This window comes from Botryllus schlosseri, chromosome 14 (genome assembly GCF_051294905.1).
Source record: "Botryllus schlosseri isolate E-star chromosome 14, Bs_hap1, whole genome shotgun sequence".
NCBI classification, from domain to species: domain Eukaryota; kingdom Metazoa; phylum Chordata; class Ascidiacea; order Stolidobranchia; family Styelidae; genus Botryllus; species Botryllus schlosseri.
Genome location: NC_137249.1, coordinates 13725336 through 13745261, shown reverse-complemented (window position 1 = coordinate 13745261; position 19926 = coordinate 13725336). Strand labels below are relative to the sequence as shown.

At 39.9% G+C, this 19926-nt stretch overlaps 2 protein-coding genes across 2 annotated transcripts in view; one reads left to right on the top strand and one right to left on the bottom strand.

Moving 5' to 3' along the window:
- Positions 1 to 19926, bottom strand: part of LOC145456489 (uncharacterized) — a 36716-nt gene that overhangs the window by 9193 nt on the left and 7597 nt on the right. The gene's annotated exons all lie outside the window — the stretch shown is intronic.
- On the top strand, positions 6408 to 18561 carry LOC145456463 (nose resistant to fluoxetine protein 6-like). Its single transcript, XM_080334578.1, has 13 exons — positions 6408 to 7143; positions 9199 to 9341; positions 9718 to 9875; positions 9941 to 10023; positions 10079 to 10243; positions 11589 to 11778; positions 11836 to 12010; positions 12691 to 12770; positions 15809 to 15931; positions 16699 to 16906; positions 17768 to 17966; positions 18065 to 18223; positions 18282 to 18561. The coding sequence occupies exons 1-13, from the start codon at positions 6798 to 6800 to the stop codon at positions 18524 to 18526; spliced, it is 2274 nt and encodes a 757-aa protein (XP_080190704.1). The 5' UTR covers positions 6408 to 6797; the 3' UTR covers positions 18527 to 18561.

Here is a 19926-nt window from a genome sequence, read left to right as displayed (position 1 = left end):
GTGGGATATTAGGGTTGGTGGAGGTGGGATATTAGGGTTGTCGGAGGTGGGATATTAGGGTTGGGGGAGGTGGGATATTAGGGTTGCCAGAGGTGGGATATTAGGGTTGCCAGAGGTGGGATATTAGGGTTGCCGGGGGTGGGATATTAGGGTTGGGGGAGGGGGATATTAGGGTTGCCGGAGGTGCCGAGTTCATCGAGGGACGGGTTCACCGAGGGACGGGTTCACCGAGGGACGGGTTCACGGGACGGGTTCACCGAGGGACGGGTTCACTGGTAATCGTATCGTAGCATACGAAACATATAGTACAGAGCTAGGAACGTTACTGAAAATAGCATATTGCTGAAGTCATATCTTCCCACAACATTGTCAGCAAGTGCAATGAAATCGGTATGGTCGAAAAAACACCAAAGTATCTTTAATGTGATGGATAACAGGCATTATCTTCTTTGTGGACGAATAAAAGGTACATATTTGAACTTTGAAATTTTACATTCTGTTATGACGTCATAATGAGTGATACTCGATTACTCGACTCGACTCGAAGCATATTACGTGATTCAGAATCGAATCACTCAGGTACTCGATTTTGCCCAGCCCTAGTGGTAATTAGGAAGGCAATGAGGTTTTGAAAACCGCATTGTCTCACAGGCGCCAGTATGTCTGCGATCAATCAACGCATCGTACAAAACTGGATTAACCCTTCTCCGCACGCGATACGTCTGGTAAACCGAGTTCGCGTGGATATTGGTTGTCGGCATGACAGAAATAATATTTTTACAAATAAACTTCACATCGAGACCGACGGATTATAATTTAGATCAGTGGTTCCCAAAGTTTTTCGGTGTCAGGGCCAAATTTAGAATTGCAGAGCACGGTCGGGGCCGCACGAATACCAGGGCAATTAAACGGACCCAGAATGTCATCAAAATATGATGATTGGTCGATGTGCGGTGATTCTATCTACAATTCTACATATAATTTTTAAAATCATAATCATTGGGAACGATAAGTAGCAACATATTCATACGTCACATATGAGTGTATCACGACTAGGGGTGGGCAAAATCGAGTATCTGAGTGACTCGATTCTGAATCACGTAAAATGTTTCGAGTCGAGTCGAGTATTCGAGTATCACTTATTGTGACGTCATAACAAAATGTAGTATGTCAAAGATCAAATGAGTACCCTTTATACCACCACAAAGAATATATAATGCCTGTTATTCATCTCATTAAAGACAGTTTGGAATTTTTTCGACCATACGGGTTAATTGCACTTTGTGACAATGTTGTGGAATGATCATGACTTCGTAAATGTGTTATTTTCAGTAACGTTCGTATAGCTTTGTACTGTCTGGGATGCTGCGATACGGCCATTCAAGGTTTCAAGGCTTCCACAGGCGAAAATGGTATCGAAACTATAGTTGTCGTTGATAAATTAACTTGCAGTGGCGAGGAGTGTATAATTTTAGTACTCGAAAAAATCGACTTCTACTACTCGACTCGAATCATTGAAATTATTACTCGATTCAGATTCGAAAACTCGAATCATTATGCCCAGCCCTAATCACGACTTCGCGAGTATCTTCAATAATATCGCGAACCGAAAAGGTTGTCTTAAAGCAGGGGTCGGCAACCTTTTGCTAGTCACGGGCCAAATTTCGAGTGCACAACATTTCGGCGGGCCGGAATTTTTCTTAATACTATATTTATCGCTCACGTCGATATATTACCCTACAATGCTGCAATCTCAATCATACAAATCACAAAAAGAAAAAAAAACACATGTATTTACACTTCAACAACGCAGGATAAATGTGACACTTGGCGCAGCTTGCTTCATGAAAGGTTTTCAACTTCTGGTAACAAGTCAGATGAAGCAAGAATCAGACCATATCCTAAATGGGCGTTGGAATACGTGATCTTAGCTTGCTCTTCGTGAATTTCATTGTTGAAAATAAAAGTCGATGCCATTTCTTTTGCATTGTTGGTCAAGCTGGGATGAAGACCCATTTCAAGAACGTACTCTTTGTCAAAGTCATTCAGCGATATGCTCTTTGTATGAAATTTGTCATTCAATTCAACTGCATCGCATTTCAAATGGGCCCATTTGAAATTTTCTGGCAATGGTTTTGGCGTCCACAATAAACGGAGTACTGAGTAGTCAGAATTTATTTTTTACAGAACGAATGTCGGAAAAGCGGGTGGAAATTCAGTAATTAAATTTCGTATATCACAGTTACAAATGTATAGTGCTGGTACCAGGTTTACTCTCTTCCAGAGGAAAGTGAGCATAATTTTCTTTGTACTGTTGACATTCCCAGAGTCGCAGTTTTGTTTCGAATGTGTCTCAACGTCTCATGTATTTAGTTGTTTCCCCCCGAAGTTGCAAATTCAATTTGTTTAGATGTGACGTTAAATGTACTACGAAAGCTAGATTAGATGCCCATTTTCGATGACAAGATTATGAGTCGGCGATGTTTGTATTTTCAAGGAAAGTTGCTATTTCATTTCGCAGTTCATACACTCGTGCAAGCATATAGCTTCTCGACTTAATGCGCGAACATGGCAGATATACAAGACATCGCCATATTGATGCTCTGCTTCTAGTAATATCTGAGGTAGGCTAACTGCTGTCGGTGATTCAGTTTGTGAGATAAAATCAGCTTTCAACATTGTGTCCAAAACACTATTCAGGTTTGCTGTCTTGGCGTAAAATGTCTTCTGGTGAATTAAACTACAGATGACTAACCTACGGATGCTAGTTATCTATAATGAAACGGGAAAGTTTGAGATTTTGTCATTGCGTCTGAGCAGAGGAACGGCACCTTTATTGTCGCACCCTATCTGAGTGGCAAACCCTTAAAAAAGTATGGCATACCCTCGGTTGCGCGATACACCCGCTTGATAAGCACTGGTCTAGTCTACTCCACAGACATTCTCCATCTCCTACTTTTAGTACGAGATAGGCTACTAGTCGACTGCCTTCGCACCAGTTTTATGGCGTAACAATAGACAAATACGACGTAGGATACTTTATATCGGAGCAATGCCGCATTCTTTCCAAGCAGTGCTGCACAGCAGATTGGAACTCATTACGAAACGGCGGGCCGTATTCTCGTGGTAACTAGATATTTCGTCGCGGGCCGGACGATTTCGCTTGGCGGGTCGGATCCGGCCCGCGGGCCGTAGGTTGCCGACCCTTGTCTTAAAGCATAGTTTAAGTTTATCTCTAAATACTTGAGTGGCATTGACGTCGACTATTATTTCCAAAGATACCAATTCAGCGTCAATCAGAAAACGCGACTGTGTCGCAATCTTCATATGCTAAATTGCTAACACGTGACCCAATTTGATTGCCGCGCGGGGAAAGTTCAAGATTGCGCAATGTGCACAATATCTCAGATGCGCTGGTAGACGTCTCATTGTTTTGATGTACTGTTCTTCACAACAGATTAAATAAAAATGCTAACTCTCTGGACGAAGCTTTAATTCTTCCACAATTACGAACAATGTTTATGTAAATTGCATCGTTAATTTAGGAGAATACCAGATACCCTGATTCCGACATAACTGTCTACTTAGAGCGAAATGCTGATAATCTCTAATTTATTTCTGATATTTTTCAATGCTTTACAATTTTGAATCTAATCTACTTCTGGTTTTCCGGAAAATAGTACTGAACTGTATAGTCCGGAACGAACCGAGGCTGTTGTACAGACATTTGCCATTCTCGTGCTTATAACAAAGAGCTCTGACTTAATTGTTATGAACTGAATTTATCTCAATTTCCACAACTGGTCGTGAAAATTATCCGAGTTATCCAACTTCACACTGACAACGCCCACGGTTTTCACTTGGCATTCGAAATAAATTTAAGCAAAGTAAAGGTGAATGAGTCCAGTATAATTCACGGTGATAAATTTTTTCTTTCCAATCAGGTTTATAATATAGGATGAAGCGGGTGCGGACGGTTTCAACTAAAATTGATTGATTTTTTGGCTTGTATTCATTTTATCATTGCGATTGTTGCTTTACAATGTTTTTTTTTTTTAATTCTCTACTAGCTACTGACGATTACCCCTAACGTGTTTCAGCCGAAAATAATCGGGTTCATTTCAATAAGAAGATATTCTTAAATTGTATATTGAACGGCTCTTCATCCAAGAGCTCTTTATCTTCATAAGTTTCCATAAGTTTCATAAGTTTTCATAAGTTACATAAGTTTTCGTAAGTCTCATAAGTTTCCATAAGTCTCATAAGGTTTCATAAGTTTCATAAGTTTCATAAGTTTTCATAAGTTAGCATAAGTTTCATAAGTTTCATAAGTTTCGTAAGCATAAGTTTCATAAGTTTCATAAGTTTTCATAAGTTTTCATAAGTTTCATAAGTTTCATAAGTTTTCATAAGTTTTCATAAGTTTCATAAGTTTCATAAGTTTCCATAATTTTCATAAGTTTTCATAAGTTTCATAAGTTTTCATAAGTTTTCATAAGTTTTCATAAGTTTCATAAGTTTCATAAGTTTTCATAAGTTTCATAAGTTTTCATAAGTTTCATAAGTTTTCCTAAGTTTCATAAGTTTCCATAATTTTCATAAGTTTCCTAGCACAAAATAAAGGCACCCTAAACGACTACTCAGTGGACATTTACTGGAATAAGTGGGTGGGGCGTTTTACCCCACGGGTGGGGTAGGCGTTTTAGCCTCAAGGTCGCCATTGTTTGTGAATCAGTTACCAGGTTGTTATTCTGTAAATTCACCTTCGGACTGTGGCTTAAATCCAACTAAGCGTAGTGAAAGCAAAAATAGAATCGGAAAAGTCTCTGTAGCATCCGGTAAATATGACATTCCATTTGATTGTAAAAGGCCATCTTTTGGTTAGAATATGTGTAAAAGTCATAAAATCTCATAAAACATTACAAATCTTCAGCCTGGTGTGGAAATCAAAGTGACAGTTTCGTCTGGCCATTGGGCGATATCTGCGATACTGTGACGCATCCAATGCTCGCTTTGTTCTGTGATATTGATGGTGGGCGTCTTACCTCGCCTGGGCGTTTTACCCCACTCTACCCCTATTGGTTGCAAATCGGTGTGAGTACTGTCGTTCCTTTTCAGATATCCGTTCAGAAATGCGAGGCTTAACCTTGGAAAATATGTCATCGTATTTTCAGTCGAAGCGCAACCGCGTCATACCAACTGTGTAATTGGAAATCGACTTATAAATGTTGGAGATATAATTGGCATGTCAAAAGGACAGGATCTCGATTTCGATCACCAACGCCCCCTGCGTAGGCCTACGCCAATGCGGACGCCTGCCAACACAACGGTCACAATTCGATTACTGATCGGGCCTAATTGTCGTCAACCCATGTTGGCCAGGACAAGCGTGTATCACTTCAGTGTGTGCCGTGAACTCATGGAACCCCTGCTTGCTGATATAGGTCTGTATTCTAAGCCGACATAAGAACAACTATATAACGGTATCATGTCATCCACAACTTTCCTGTCGTCGGGCACCGTTTACCACACAAATAGACGACGGTATGCAATTCGTTTGTAATTTTCATGCTAGAGCGAGTGACTCAGATTCAATCTGGTATCTGCGTATAATCGTGCCGGAATTGCAATCACAGATTCTGTTTGTGAAGTACACATATTTACCCAAACCAATCGTATATTAGAAAGGCATAATATGGTGTGAGATATGATCACATGCACCTGAATGTGTAAATTCCGTCGCGAGCAATCAATATAGATTAGTATGAATGATATCATCATTTAGTGTTACGACCTTCCCGGATAGACAGAACAAAGGCACACTCTGAGCGAATAGCATGTCAATGATCTTAAGAATCTGCTTATGAGCCGCACATTTGTTTAGTAGTTCATGGACGGGACGATTCATGTCGAATAATATAGCCTAGTGCCGATGATATATAGTTCTGTCACTGATACGTGCTTGGCATAGGCAGTGCTGACAATTACATTTCAGTATCTACACTTATACAGTGAGTTGTCCATGTCAGATAGATTTGTGTCCGTGACCCAGAATAGTTGCCGCGGCGGGCTTAGAAGATTTCCCTAGCAGAGATTATAAACTAGGTGCGAATGCAGGGTCGTCCCGACCTCAACTTGACCTCGGTTGGATCAGAATTGTGCCATCGAGTTGTTATAAAATCATGAGATAAGACATTTTCTTTAAGCCACTTCATTATGGGTGACATCTTACTAATCGCACGAAGAGCACATAAACGCAAAAGCGCTTTCAGATGTAGCTTCTCATCTAAAATTTGCAGTCACAGCGTATTCTCTAACTTGATGGATGTTGGGATTTCAGATAACTATGACTTAGTTCGTCAATTATTGTGTACACTGTACATCTGCAGAGTGTTTGGAATTAGCGATGTGATGTTGGGTGATGTCATAAGTTCTTGTTCACAGATAACATTTAGTAAAAGTTCGAGTTCACTCAAACAAGAACTTTTTACGGGTTCGCACCATTTTCATGATGCGTCAGGGACAAAATCCCTGGAAGGAATGCTATAGAATACTATATTGTAAGCAAAACTGCAGAATTTACTCGTACATTAGCAAACCGCTAAATCTAAACAGCATATACTCTGTAAGGGATGGGGCTGTCGCTACTATTCGTGGATCATTTGTCTAATGCTGGATTTTGACACTGTGCCGCCACAACCCAAATTCACGATACATTTTAACCGTATACTTTATGTTAGATCGCAGGTCTTTAACGGCAACATTATATCGATAAGTTCAAAACCATTAGTATCAAAATGAAATGGTGTCAGTGTCTGTTTGTCTTTCTTCTGTTCGGTTGCGCTCAAGCGGGAAGCAAGTTTACAGGACGACAATTCATCAAACAGAAACAGTTAATACCCCGCAATTTTCGCGCCTTACCGAAGCGAATCGGCGACCAAATCCATCACTCAGTAGCGGCCATGTTCGAAGAGGAAAACGTGCTGATTGCTGGAAAGGCTTCGAAGTTGTACAGAAGGGAGACGGCGAGCATTACTAATCACAGGAATGAATCTTCGGGCAATTTTACCGATTCTAAATGTTATCAACATGTTTTGAAAATTAGGAATGATCTGGCGTTGCGTCTACCCTACGCTAGTTTCAGTGAGTAGAATCGAAATATCTAATGAGGCACGAACTGAAAAAAATTCTAGCTATATTGCTACCAAAGAAGCCTGAGCAAAAGTACAGTCACAAGGGAATAGTCGTGTACATGTAGCCTACATTTGAAAATATGTTTTAATACCACGTAAGCGGTGCGATACTTGAGGAGAAGTGGTAATGACGATAGGTATAATTGGCGTGTGTCTAATGCAGGGGTGGGCGAACTATTTCGCTGGCAGGCCGCATTCACCATTTGAATCCATTGGCGGGTCGCACTATATAAAATTGGGATACTAAGCCAAAATTCAATATTGTTATTTGATTACATAGTGACCGACGACATGGAAATAACACATGTGTAGGACTGTTTTTATATTTAAATATAATCGAACATTGATTTGATGATAACGTACACGCGCCATAAATATTGATGAGAATTTATAAGCTCGTCTTCCTCATTGTCAAAATTAGGGATGAGTGTCGGTTGCCCCGGTTCGTAGAACTGGATGTGAATTTGAATCTGTGAGCTGCAATCTGTTCATGAATTTGCTGATTGTACTTTTGGTTCAACTTCAGGACACACAATGGTGACAGCATCTTAACTATGTTACACATACCAAGGTCGACTCCATAATTCCTACCGAAGTGTTGGAGGTTTATCTAAGCTCCTCCTTGCCACGTGATCCGCGTAGGCGGTGTCCCATAAAAAGCCTAGAAGTAGGCCGAGCTACGAGTCGGTAAATACCGAAACAAAATAAACAATGTTAGTCGAAACACCATGTATGTATGTATGTATTAATGGGCACAACACAGTGAAGCTTATCGCCATTTTAGGCCTTGTGCTCCACGACATGAATTTCTTATTGTTCATTGGTCTTTGCTTTTTTGTATTCTTGGGAACATCTTTCAATCTCTCTCGAACTCATTCGTCATTCTCTCTCGCTCCCATGCGTCCCCGCCGTGGTCTCTGCTGCCGACTTGTAGCATGGCTCATTTTCAGTCTGGGCTTTTCAGGCCACTACCGTAGTAGTGAGGCCGGCGATGAGGAGCCCAGATAATCCTCCGACACGTAGACGTTGTTCAGAACCGGGATTCGAACCAACGCCCATTGGTGTCGTGACTGCAGTGATTAACCAACTGCGTCACTCGCTTCCCCAGTCGGAACACCATGAATATCAAACAAACGAACAAACAAACATACAAAGAACGAATCTATCTGTGGTATGATCCACAGCTACAACACCAATGGATTGTTGGTTCGAGTCCGACCGAGGTGGACTCCAGAATTCCTACCTAAGTATTGGAGGTTTGTCTGGGCTCCTCCTTGACACGTGATCCGCATAATCAGTGTCTTATAATAGCCTAGAAGTGGGCCGTGCTACAAGTTGATAAATACGGAATCAAAAATAAACAATATCGGCCTGGTGTGATATGAACAATGTAGTCGAAAGATGAATATCGAACAAACAAACGAATCTATCTAACACACTCGCGAATCATTTTTTCCAAGTACAGCCCAACAACTAGTAATCTTGCTCGTGTTGCCAACATCCACTCGTGGTCCGAATTAGGTCATTTACGTTTTACTTTCAGTGAAGTTTAGCAATTGAATACCTTTAAAAATGCATGAACCTCGAGGTCGGGCTATCGCGCCATCAATGAAATGAAAAATACTATTGTAAGAATATAACTTATCACTATCATGTCGAAATATAGTATAAATTTGATTTTTAGTACGAATTTTATTATTATTTTTATTGTTTATTTTTTATATATTTATTCAATAATTCTTGAGGCTTTCGCGGGCCGCACAAAACGGTGTTGTGGGCCGCATGCGGCCCGCGGGCAGTAGTCTGCCCACCCCTGGTCTAACGGGTCTCATTTCCCGGATGTCATCCTGGTGTCGTTAATTATATGGAAATATAGAGTGCAATTAGATATATGGCCCAAATACTGATTTATTTCACAATAATATATCATGAAACGAATGTGTAATCTTTAAATTGCTTGCAGCCTGATTGAAAGAATTGGATTAACGCTAAAATTTATCTCCAGTTGACGATTCAAATGGCAAAAAAGAAAGCGGCTTGTACAAAGGCAACTATCGATGGCTGGGTAGGTATTACCAATGCATAGGTCAAACCGACAGGCAGGATATCACAACGAAGATGTGCCTCGTCAGCTTTGGACGTGACCCAGTACGTATACGTTAAAATAATAATATCGTCGGGCTTCGTCTTTTAACAGCAATAGGATAACAAGCTAAAATAAAGACACCGCGGTGTAATTTGAGGTAAATATACCATAGAATATTGTGATTACACCAAGATCGAATCTCTCTCTTACGTGAGCAAACTTCCTATGGCGGTGCACTAATTTCTTACGCTCATGAAGCGAACGCATCTAGTCTGGTGAAATGGGGTGAACAATTCAATATATTGTAAAGTTGTCAGTCGCCTCTCCGTAACAATTTGGAAGTAAGAGTGTCTCTGGTCACGAACCGTTTGCATGGCGTATATTTGCAAGTTGCAAATTGTGAGTAAATGACTGTTTAAATTCGATGTCTTGTTAAAGGAGCAACCGAGTGGAATAAGCGTCGGCCAGTGCGTTCCTGAAGCCTGTTCGCAAGACGATATAGCCGAATTAAATAAACTGCTATTACCAGAAAATCAATTCGCCATTGCAGATTGCCCGGAAAAGTTGCCGTTCAGCGGGGCTGACATTGCCTTAATGTAAATTGTTGTCCTTGCATTTGCCATGCAATATCTTCTGTACATATACTTTATGCATTCTTCAGAGTAATACTATCGGTTTTGACGTTCCTGGCACTTGTCGGCACGATATTGGAAGTGGTCACGAAGAAATCGTCTTCGTCAAGCTGTAGGTAGACGTTGATACGCCGAAATGTGGTAATCATTTTACTTCATTTTTACAGCGAAAGTCAACGTGCTGAAGTGCTTTTCAGTCATAACGAATCACCGAGTCCTGTTTAACATGAAACGAAAGAAGAGTAGCATTCCGGTTCTTGATGGCATTCGATTTTTTAGTATGGCCTGGGTTGTGCTAGGGCACACGTACGCATTTTCATTGGGTGCCGCAGGTAGGCAGTCAGAAATGCTTGGTTAATTTATGGTTAGGCCCAGAGGCGGTCATGCAGTAACGAAGAACTTCCACTTTTTCGGAGTGCTAAAACGTAGCTTTTTTTCTTGTACTAATTTTTCTACTGACTCAGTTGGTTATGGGACTAGTTTCACTTTTTATCTTTTTTACTACTTTTTTACTTTTTACTTTCTACAATTCGCATTTTGTATAATGCATTTTTTGGATAGGATTACCAGTTTTACCAGTGAAATTTTCATAACAACCGCGTTAAATAGCCGCTGTATGGGGATAGTGTAATACAGTGGTTCTCAGTGATAAACAGCAACAAGATGACTTTTCTTGAAAATAATATCGAACTATTCATGTAGAAATTGGAAATAATTTTAATATTTCAAAGCGATTTTTGTAGCTGCATTTCTTGAAATGAGCGGCCGTGTCTTGAAAATCCGTGCCGTCGATTTGGCATGACCGGGTGCCGAAGAGTTGCTTCCACAAATATTCGCGGTGGCTAATATACGGTAATTATATCGCGTAATGCTTCCTACCACACCCTTGGTTATGATCGCATCAGATATGGCACCAAAATTGAGAAACAGATATTTATTTAATGAACCTATATAACGGTCAGCATAATCCTTTTTATCTGGCAGCTCACCTTGAAGATATTCTGCAATAGCGGTTATGTATAGTACATGCGAAGATGGATTTTTGCAGTCAAATCTTTTATGAAACCCAAACAAAACATCCCTAAAAAACAATACATGTGTATCATTAGTCTAATAGTAATGTGGCAATCGAATTGAGTTTGCACAGTAGAATATTTCATCTCAGAAGGCCATTTTGTTTATGTGAGTCCTGAAGGTTTAGCAGTTATGAAGCAAAACTTCCTCGTGATTTCTCTAATTAAAATAAATCAGATTAGGTTATCAACTATCTCGCAAACTTGGAGGTTTCGCGGACCCCAGTTGAGATCCACCGGTCTAGTATGTTGTTGAAAATTGCATCTGTTTGTAGTTGGTTAACGAGATTCATTTTGTGACTTTGAAAGTAGCCACCTCATATTTACTGTCAAAAGTATGCGATGTGACGACCTAATTTACTTTTAATACTGCTTGCTTGAATACTTTTCAGTTTCTATTTCTACTTGATGTAGTTTTGACTTGCCTTAAGAATGTTCACTTCTACTTCTAATTAATAGGAAATTTATGGCATTACTTGTACGTCTATTTGAATAGCGAAGAGGACTATTTTGACGACTCGGGTCACGCCACATGCCAGGCGACATTAAAACCACGCGAAACACGATTTAATAACCTTTTGTGTGACACTAAATTTTGTCACAGACAATATCGTGGACTATGGGGAATTATATCCATCTAACTTCGGTCAATTGGCCATAATCAATGGAACTCTGGCGGTGGATTCGTTCTTCTTTTTGAGCGGTCTTTTGGTCGCGTATCTCGCTTTGGGGAGAATGCAAAGAAACGGCGGAAAATTGAACGTGCCTCTCATGTATCTGCAACGGTATCTCAGGTAAGATCGACACCATGCTATTGATCGATATAAAAACGAATGTTTGACGTTTTCAAGGTTGACTCCGACCTTGATATTTGGTATCCTGTTTATGGTTGGAATGTATCAAAGAATAGGCGGAGGGCTTCTCTACCAGAGCATTAACATGCCGTTCAGGGGGCCATGTGTTGATTGGTGGTGGACAAATTTGCTGTATATTAACAATTTGATACCAAAGAACAGCGATCAATCGGTATGCATTGACTTTTCTAGTTCTGGTAATAGGCACACGGTACTCTGGTAAACTTGTTTCGTACTTAGAGTGATAATGATAATTAATTTATAATACAGTGTCTAAAATTGACTAGAAAATCATGTTGGCTGTATAGCGCACACATGCATAGTAAGCATGACATATCATGAAACAATAGCAGTTTACCAGTGTTGTTATTTCTGCTTTAAGGTTAAGCCATATATATTCCACCACAACGATTCAAAGATCTAATAACGGTGTCGTGGTGGTTTTGTTACATTATTTCTCAACATTGGCCACAGAGTAGGCTACTTTACAGTGTACCCTGGAGATGTGTGTTTCAATTTCTTAAGTGATGCGGTGACAATCGCCTGATTTGTCTTGTTGTTTCGTTCGTATATCGTTTATTGTATCGCCGTGGTTTGTCTCTATCAGGATATTAACAGTGAATTTTCAACGGTAGTTAAATAACAAGATATGGCCTACGTCCATTTTGTCGTCTTGATACACCAATTGGGAAAGGATATTTCTAGTCAGCATACTTCAATATTTTCCTTTATATGTTGCTTTCTGGGGAAGACGAATAGAATTTCACGCATGGGATCCTTGAGGATTGATTGTTCCGACACCCGAATGGTGGGCATGGGCATGGGTGGGCTTATTGTAATATCATTTTTCAGTGCATACCCTGGACATGGTACCTTGCAAATGACATGCAATTTTTTATCGTCGCACCGATATTCCTCTATCTACTTTTCAGGTTGGTGTTTCTCTTCTATACATTAATAGCCATCAGCTTCCATCTACAGGAGGTAGAAATACACATTCTGCATGCAATATATATTTATTGTTTCCATAGCCGCAGATAGATTACATAGATTACACTGTTCAGCACTGTTTTGTTGACTTGGATCAGGCCATTGTTTTTGACTAACTTTTGGGCGCTGAATTAAAAAATGACTCCGTTTTTCTACATCACGTCAATTTTCTGGGTTAGTCACCCACCACATTGTCTCCCACATAATAGCACTATTTTTAAATATTTTTTGCTTATTATATAACACGTATCAAAAACCACAAGCGGTCGAAAGTAAATCATAGACTTCAAATAAACATTGGCCTTGCTTTATTTGGTTGATTTAAACTGATATTGCTTCTACATGACAAATAAAGTGCGAGTTTCAGGGTGCAAATTTACGCTAATAACCTATTATTCTGTAGCAGTGTTGGGATCAAGTCACTACCTTCGAGTCACGAGTCATTTCGAGTCATTGCATATTTTGACTCGAGTCAAGTCAAGTCAATCGATTTTCGAAGGTGACTCGAGTCAAGTCAAGTCAAGTCGCTCGAATTTTGGAGATGACTCGAATCAAGTCAAGTCAAGTCAAGTCACGAGTTAAGTCACAATTCAAGCCAAGTTGGCTTTTGGGAGCATGAGGCATGATTACGTCATTGCATTTTGATAGGTGTCTGAAATACAGATTGAGTGGTCATTGATTTTGAGCAGATGAACGAATATAGAGTTCAATATACCCGCAAGAAGGCCTTGTATCGCTCACATATACGTATAATTGCTAACCTACGTGAGTAATTGCATATCCTGAGTTAATAGTTACCAACCTAAGTAGAGAATCGAGAATCAATTAATAAGATGCAATACGATATCCATTTACAAATTGATATGATACAATTCGAGCCTGCGCCAATGGTTGAGGACTATAATAAACAATATTCGAATCCAATTTCAAACAGGTTTGGCTAAGATAAGAACAGAGTACAGAAATAGAGATTTTGCTATTAAATTACTTTACTATACTAGTTTACGACAACGTAAGTTGTAAGCTTCGATCACTTCGTTTGCGGTCTATTTATTTGTGAGAGAACAATGGAGCCTCACTAAAACGCACGATCATTGAGTGATTGGTCGCTCTCACGGGTTACACCAGCGTTTCGCGAACAATCCGAACATATATGCAAGATACAGTGATTTTTATCGACACCGATTACTTGATAACTTGAAATTGACTCGTGAATTTTGCTCCGAGTCACGAGTCAATCCTCATTTCTGATACGCCGAGTCAAGTCAAGTCAAGTCAATTTAGCAAAGTGACTCGGGTCAAGTCAAGTCATACGAAAAAGGTGACTTCAGTCTGACTCGAGTCAAGTCATGACTCGAGTCATCCCAACACTGTTCTGTAGGTTGTCTAGTTTGATACTTGAGCAACAGTCAGCTAAGATATGTAAGCTCCAATCTACTCTGGTATCTTATCCCCATCATCTTCAGATGTTGAGGGACATTTTCTCTTTGTCCATCTCTGACTATGTCAAGGTTTTTAGGTAAATTATTTAGATATTTTAGCTTTTTTGGATATCTGCCGTTCGACATAAAGATATGGCAGTGACACCTGTGTATTAGGGTTGCATGTGCATCCTTATTGTTTAACCACTAGAAAACACAATATATCAAAGCTGACACATATGATTCAATCGTGTTCGTGACATTGCAACAATTCAATGTTTCTGTATTACTCTTAATGTTTCTGTATTATTCACGAAGAATTTAATGTTTCTGTATTATTCATGAAGACTAACTGAGTGTGCAATTGTTACTGCACCTAAGACTTTGCCATTTTGGAGGATGGCATACTTTAGGATCCTTTTTGAGCTACCATAGAGGCATTTGCCATTCACTTGACTTGAAAACCGGGATTTCCAACTCCTCCGGTAGTCCATAGTAACGGTATCATGCCAATGCCAGTATCAAGTCATATATACACAAAGCTACCGAAAGTAGGCCTACGAGGAAAAGGCTGTTTCTCCGGATCGACAGTGAGATACCTTCTCTACCTTGTCAAGTAATCTTTTCTAACTTCATGAGGATGTTAAAAGCTTCGTAGATGTCTATTCCAAGTCGCAAAGCTTATGTCAGATCAATAACTCGTGTTGATGGATTACTTTACTTTCTCAATCAACTTCGATTTCAAAATTTCATCATTTGGCCTGCTATCCCTAAGATCTTCATCTTGATCCAAATAATCGAGCGTATAGGAGTTTCAGGTGACACTGAATAAGCTGAAAGTGGCATTGGACCTATAGCTGATAGTAAATGTCATGTTTATTTTTCTTGCCATATCCTGCAGTTTGAATCAAATATGTGTGTGAAATATCCTCGGATAATTGCATCCTCTAACCAGAAATGGGTGAAACCATCGGGCTAGATCGATACCAGTACCTTTCCCGACATAATTCAATCGAGCCCTTGACTATATAACTTATTATAAGTTAAAAGTATGGATTTTTAGATGATATAGAAAAGTAAAATGGTTAAACTCGTGAAAATTTGCATATTTTGGGCATATGTCATAGAGCAAAAAGTTGACGTGATAGGAGAAAACCAGTGGCATTTTTGGAATCAGCACCCTAAAATTAGCCTAAATCAATTGCCAAATAAAAGTCAACTAATTTTTCGTTCAAAATTGGTGCCCACTGTTATCAAAGTATGGTCATAACACCATACAAATTTGAACATATGCTGCGACAGTAACGTTGTGACAGTTACAGATTAAGGCTAAGAGTGTATCTATATCGATGATTTATTATTGTCCCCAAGTGTCTAATACTGAGAAAACTCAATGTTCACTTGGTGGAAAAAAGATAGATCGTATGCCCTTGTTATCTGAACGCCTGTCCTTACTGTCCCTGAGATGGACTGTAAAAGATCTTCAACAAAAACTGTTGTATCTTCGATCATCTGAATTGTTAGGTGGGCTTCTAGTTGTGTACGGTTATTACTTTCAGATTTCCGAAAGCCGGACTTGCTGCCCTTGGAATAGGTGTTTTGGGGAGTGCGGCCATCACCGGAGCATTGACAAGGCATTACAAATTGCTAACAGATGTCTACGAATACTCTTTAACGTTCCGGTTAGTAATCTAGCTAAAGGATAATATTTTCACGTGAAAAAGATTACGTTTTATAGATATTTCGGGACTTGGTGCTCATAATAATGCTGATTTACGCGTTCTGTTTCCATAAAAATGGATGGTATCATTTGGTCTTTGAATTCATATAGTATTCGTAGTGTTATAGTATTAGTATCGTATTCGGCGTTTGGGCATATCAATATAGAAGATTTCGGTGAACATGCGTATATCAATTTGTGCATCGCCGACGATATTTCTGCGAGTGCAGAAGCAAAGTCGCATGTTGTGATTGTGTCATGATTGCGATTATTTAGACACAATTCTGTAAATTAGGCGTATTTCTAATTTTTAATTTTCAGGAGGGGTACCAATATGAAAGCAAGAAATCGAGTGATAAGAAATCGCGCTAAGTGCTAAGAAAAATTTCAAGTCAAATAAATCTTCCACGAAATTCTACTTTATGGTCATGTACGAAGATCTACGAAAAATGTGGCGGGCCCCTGGATACGCCAGTGTGTCGGAACTAATATTTTAGTCATCAATATCCCAAATTTCGCAGGCAAGCTAATCAATATTTTGGCCTTACAAGTTCACAATAAATTGCCTATTTTTTGATAATGCAACTAATTTTGAAACTTACTTCGCGGGCCACTCAAAAGCTTTTCGCGGGCCACGGGTTGGCCGCGCCTCACATATGGCGATATGCGCTTAAAGACAGACGCTACAATAACGCTTGCTTCGCATTGATGCTATCATTACGTATACAGACTGCTCGAGCTCATAACATATCCGTGGACTGCCATTCCTAATCTGGATATCCCGTCGATTTACGAGGAGAACTCTGAAGTGGAAGACACTCCGAGCTATTGGGAAGACACATACAACAGACCCTGGTGTCGCATTGGCGTTTACTGCATCGGGTTGCTAACCGGTTACGTACTCCATGTAACGAAGAATAAATTGAAACTAAGGAAGGTAACGAAACTCCTTTGGCCAATATTCAGGCCTTCATTACACGACAAATAATTGTAGCATACCATCATTCGTGGTTCAAAAATCATTTATGTGTTATTCATAAGGTCCCATGACAGATTCATATGTCAGGTGGTCAGCATTTAAAGTGCAGCACCATTTCTGAGTACCTAAGTGATCCAGTATTGGACAAAACCGTCCCTGAATATTGATACAAAATGGCACGCCGCAATGGTTTTGGTACTGGCAGCGGCAAATCTATATGTAGCCGGATTATAAAGTATCGCAAAACGTTAGATTATTCCGAAATTTCTAATATATACTATTTTGAGTAGTGACGTAGACTTGCCTCATGTAATCAAGTCTAGCATTATTTTCCTAATTTTGTGTCGAATCATTCTGCCATGCTACAGTTCACACATGTTTCCGGTACCGCCCAATCACCTTTACCATTGAAAGCTCAATGACGAAAATTTTCGTTGCTTCATATATTGTAGAGGCATAATAGTCTCACATGCTGCAATAAGTATTTTTCATAATTTTGGTGTGCTAAGCTGTGACTAAGTATAGGTCGAAGTATTTTAATCATAAATTTATGTTCATAGGAGTCGCAAACATGGTTCACCCTCTTCCTGACCTATAATTCGCGATTACTGTGACCAGTTGCGTTACGGAATTTTTGACCCTCCATGACAAAATATTTTAGAGACACCTCAACAACCGATATCCGCCAGGGTTGGATTTTTCCGCAGTCAAAATTTTGTAAGAAATCCGACCAACTGCAACAATATGGTTGCGTTAGATGCCAGTTTAATACCTATGGGTACTGCTTGGAATATTTAAATATACGTTGGTACGTTCCAGGTTTTCGTTGCAGCTCTCTGGGTGACGGTTATTGCGGTGGAGTTGGCCGTGGTTTATGGATGGTTTGGAAGTATAAATGAGTCTCCGTACCAACATTATCCAAGTTACGATGTGATGGCATTTTACGAAGCGGTGAGACGGCCTCTGTGGGGTTTCGGTCTAATGTGGATTACCTTAGCCTGCACATACGGTTACGGAGGTAAAGCCTACACATATTGATTGATAGGAGTATGTCAAAAGAGCTCAGCTATATAGCCTATAAATATCATATTATAAACATAATTATGTTTTTCACAGGCCCGATTACTCCTTTGTTGAGCTGGAAAGCGTTCATTCCGCTGAGTCGTTTAACATATTCTACGTACATGGTCCATACTTTCGTCGTAATATTTATGTATACCTCCCGAGAGGTAGAACTCCACATGAGAATAGACATATTTATATACTACTATCTGGGTATGTTGGATAACCTGGCAAGCATGAGCAATCCGTAAGTCTTGGTATCTTTTTGCAGCTGCTTTAGTGCTTTCGATGCTCGCTGGATATGCGCTCTACTTACTAATTGAAGGTCCGGTAGCAGAATTGCAGAAGCTTGCGTTTTCCAAACCGAACCGAGAGACTACATCTAGTAACATTGCAATGAGGAACGCGAACGCAGATGCAGATGCACGAGACTCAGCAGCGAAGGCTGGCTCCAGTTATAAAAATTCGGTGAACATCCACGACGAATTACACGTCCATGCAGCGGTGAAGTTTTGAGAGTATTGCAGACTCGAGATAATATCTATGTGTGATTTTTGGATTGAGCGAGCATTGAGTTGTAGGTCTAATCAGTGTTCTTACACTCTCCTCATCGCGTGATATAAAGTAATGAAGTCACACTCCGGCTCACATAAGAAGTCTGTCGTCTATGCGCATTTAAGACAGGGATACAGCAGCTAGATACACTAATACAGTGGTTCCCAACCTTTTTCGTCTCGTGCCCCCCTTGGCCGATATTTGAGCTGAAATTCCCCCCTATGAAATAGTTGCCTGTGACTAAAAAAATGTTCTTTTTAACGCGCAACCATTTGATGACTATTATTAATGGCCAAATATATTCAGATATCTCTGAAGAATGGCGAATGAGTACTAAACTTTGGTAAACTACAGTCAAATTTGACCTGTTTTTGACCGGTCGGGTAGCCGCTGACGAAAAATAAACCACCAAGTCCGCTTGCTATGGACTTGAGTTGAATCGATGAATTCGGTACGGTATGTCTCTCCCGTTAGCTCATATGTTGATTTAAAAAGTTAAACAATTTCACTAGCGGCCATATGCTGAATTCGGCTCGACGTTTTCCTGCCTATAGTAGCAATTTGGTCGAGAGGCTATCGCGGACCCAACGAAATCGTCTCGTGAGCCTCACTTCATCAGGGGATGTAATATCTACGGAAGGCATTTAAACATACACCTAGCTTGTAATCCGCCAAAGAAACATACAATTGTAAAGAACTAATTTCTACTTAACAGTTCTATACCATAAAATTCTGAAAACCTTGCGAACCCAGTGTATCTTCCGCTACAATGCCATAGCCAGATTTCCCCTAAAAAATTTAAGCCAGATTCCCCCCTAAAAATTTCAAAATTCCCCCCAAGGGAGGAATTCCCCCCCCCCCGGTTGGGAACCACCGCACTAATACATTACGTTAAGTAGAGGGGGGACTTACGGTCAGGGACCATGAAAAGTTTAAAAAAAATAATAATGAAAACATTCATTGATTATCGGCATTTCTCTAGTCCTGGTGCAAAAGGTATGTTTATTGTTCATATAGGGTGAAATGAGAGGTTAGGTTAGGGTTAGTCACGGGTGGTCAACCTGCTGCCGTATAAGGTAGGCTTACCATACGTCCTCTTTTAAAAGGATTTGTCCTCTTTTTTGACTTTTTTGAAAGTGTCCTCGGAGGACGTCCTTTTGTCCTCTTTTTTGAGATTTTGTCCTCTTTTTTGAAAATTTAGGTCAGATTTAGAGCAAATGGCGAGTGACGTGCCGCAAATCAGCACAGAAGTGACGCTCTGGCGGGTATGTCGGAGTGAAAAACGGTGATTTTAGCTCTGAGCGAAAAGATGACCTTTTTTTTTTTTTTTTAGTCAACCGATCGCAAAGTGGTGGGAAAAA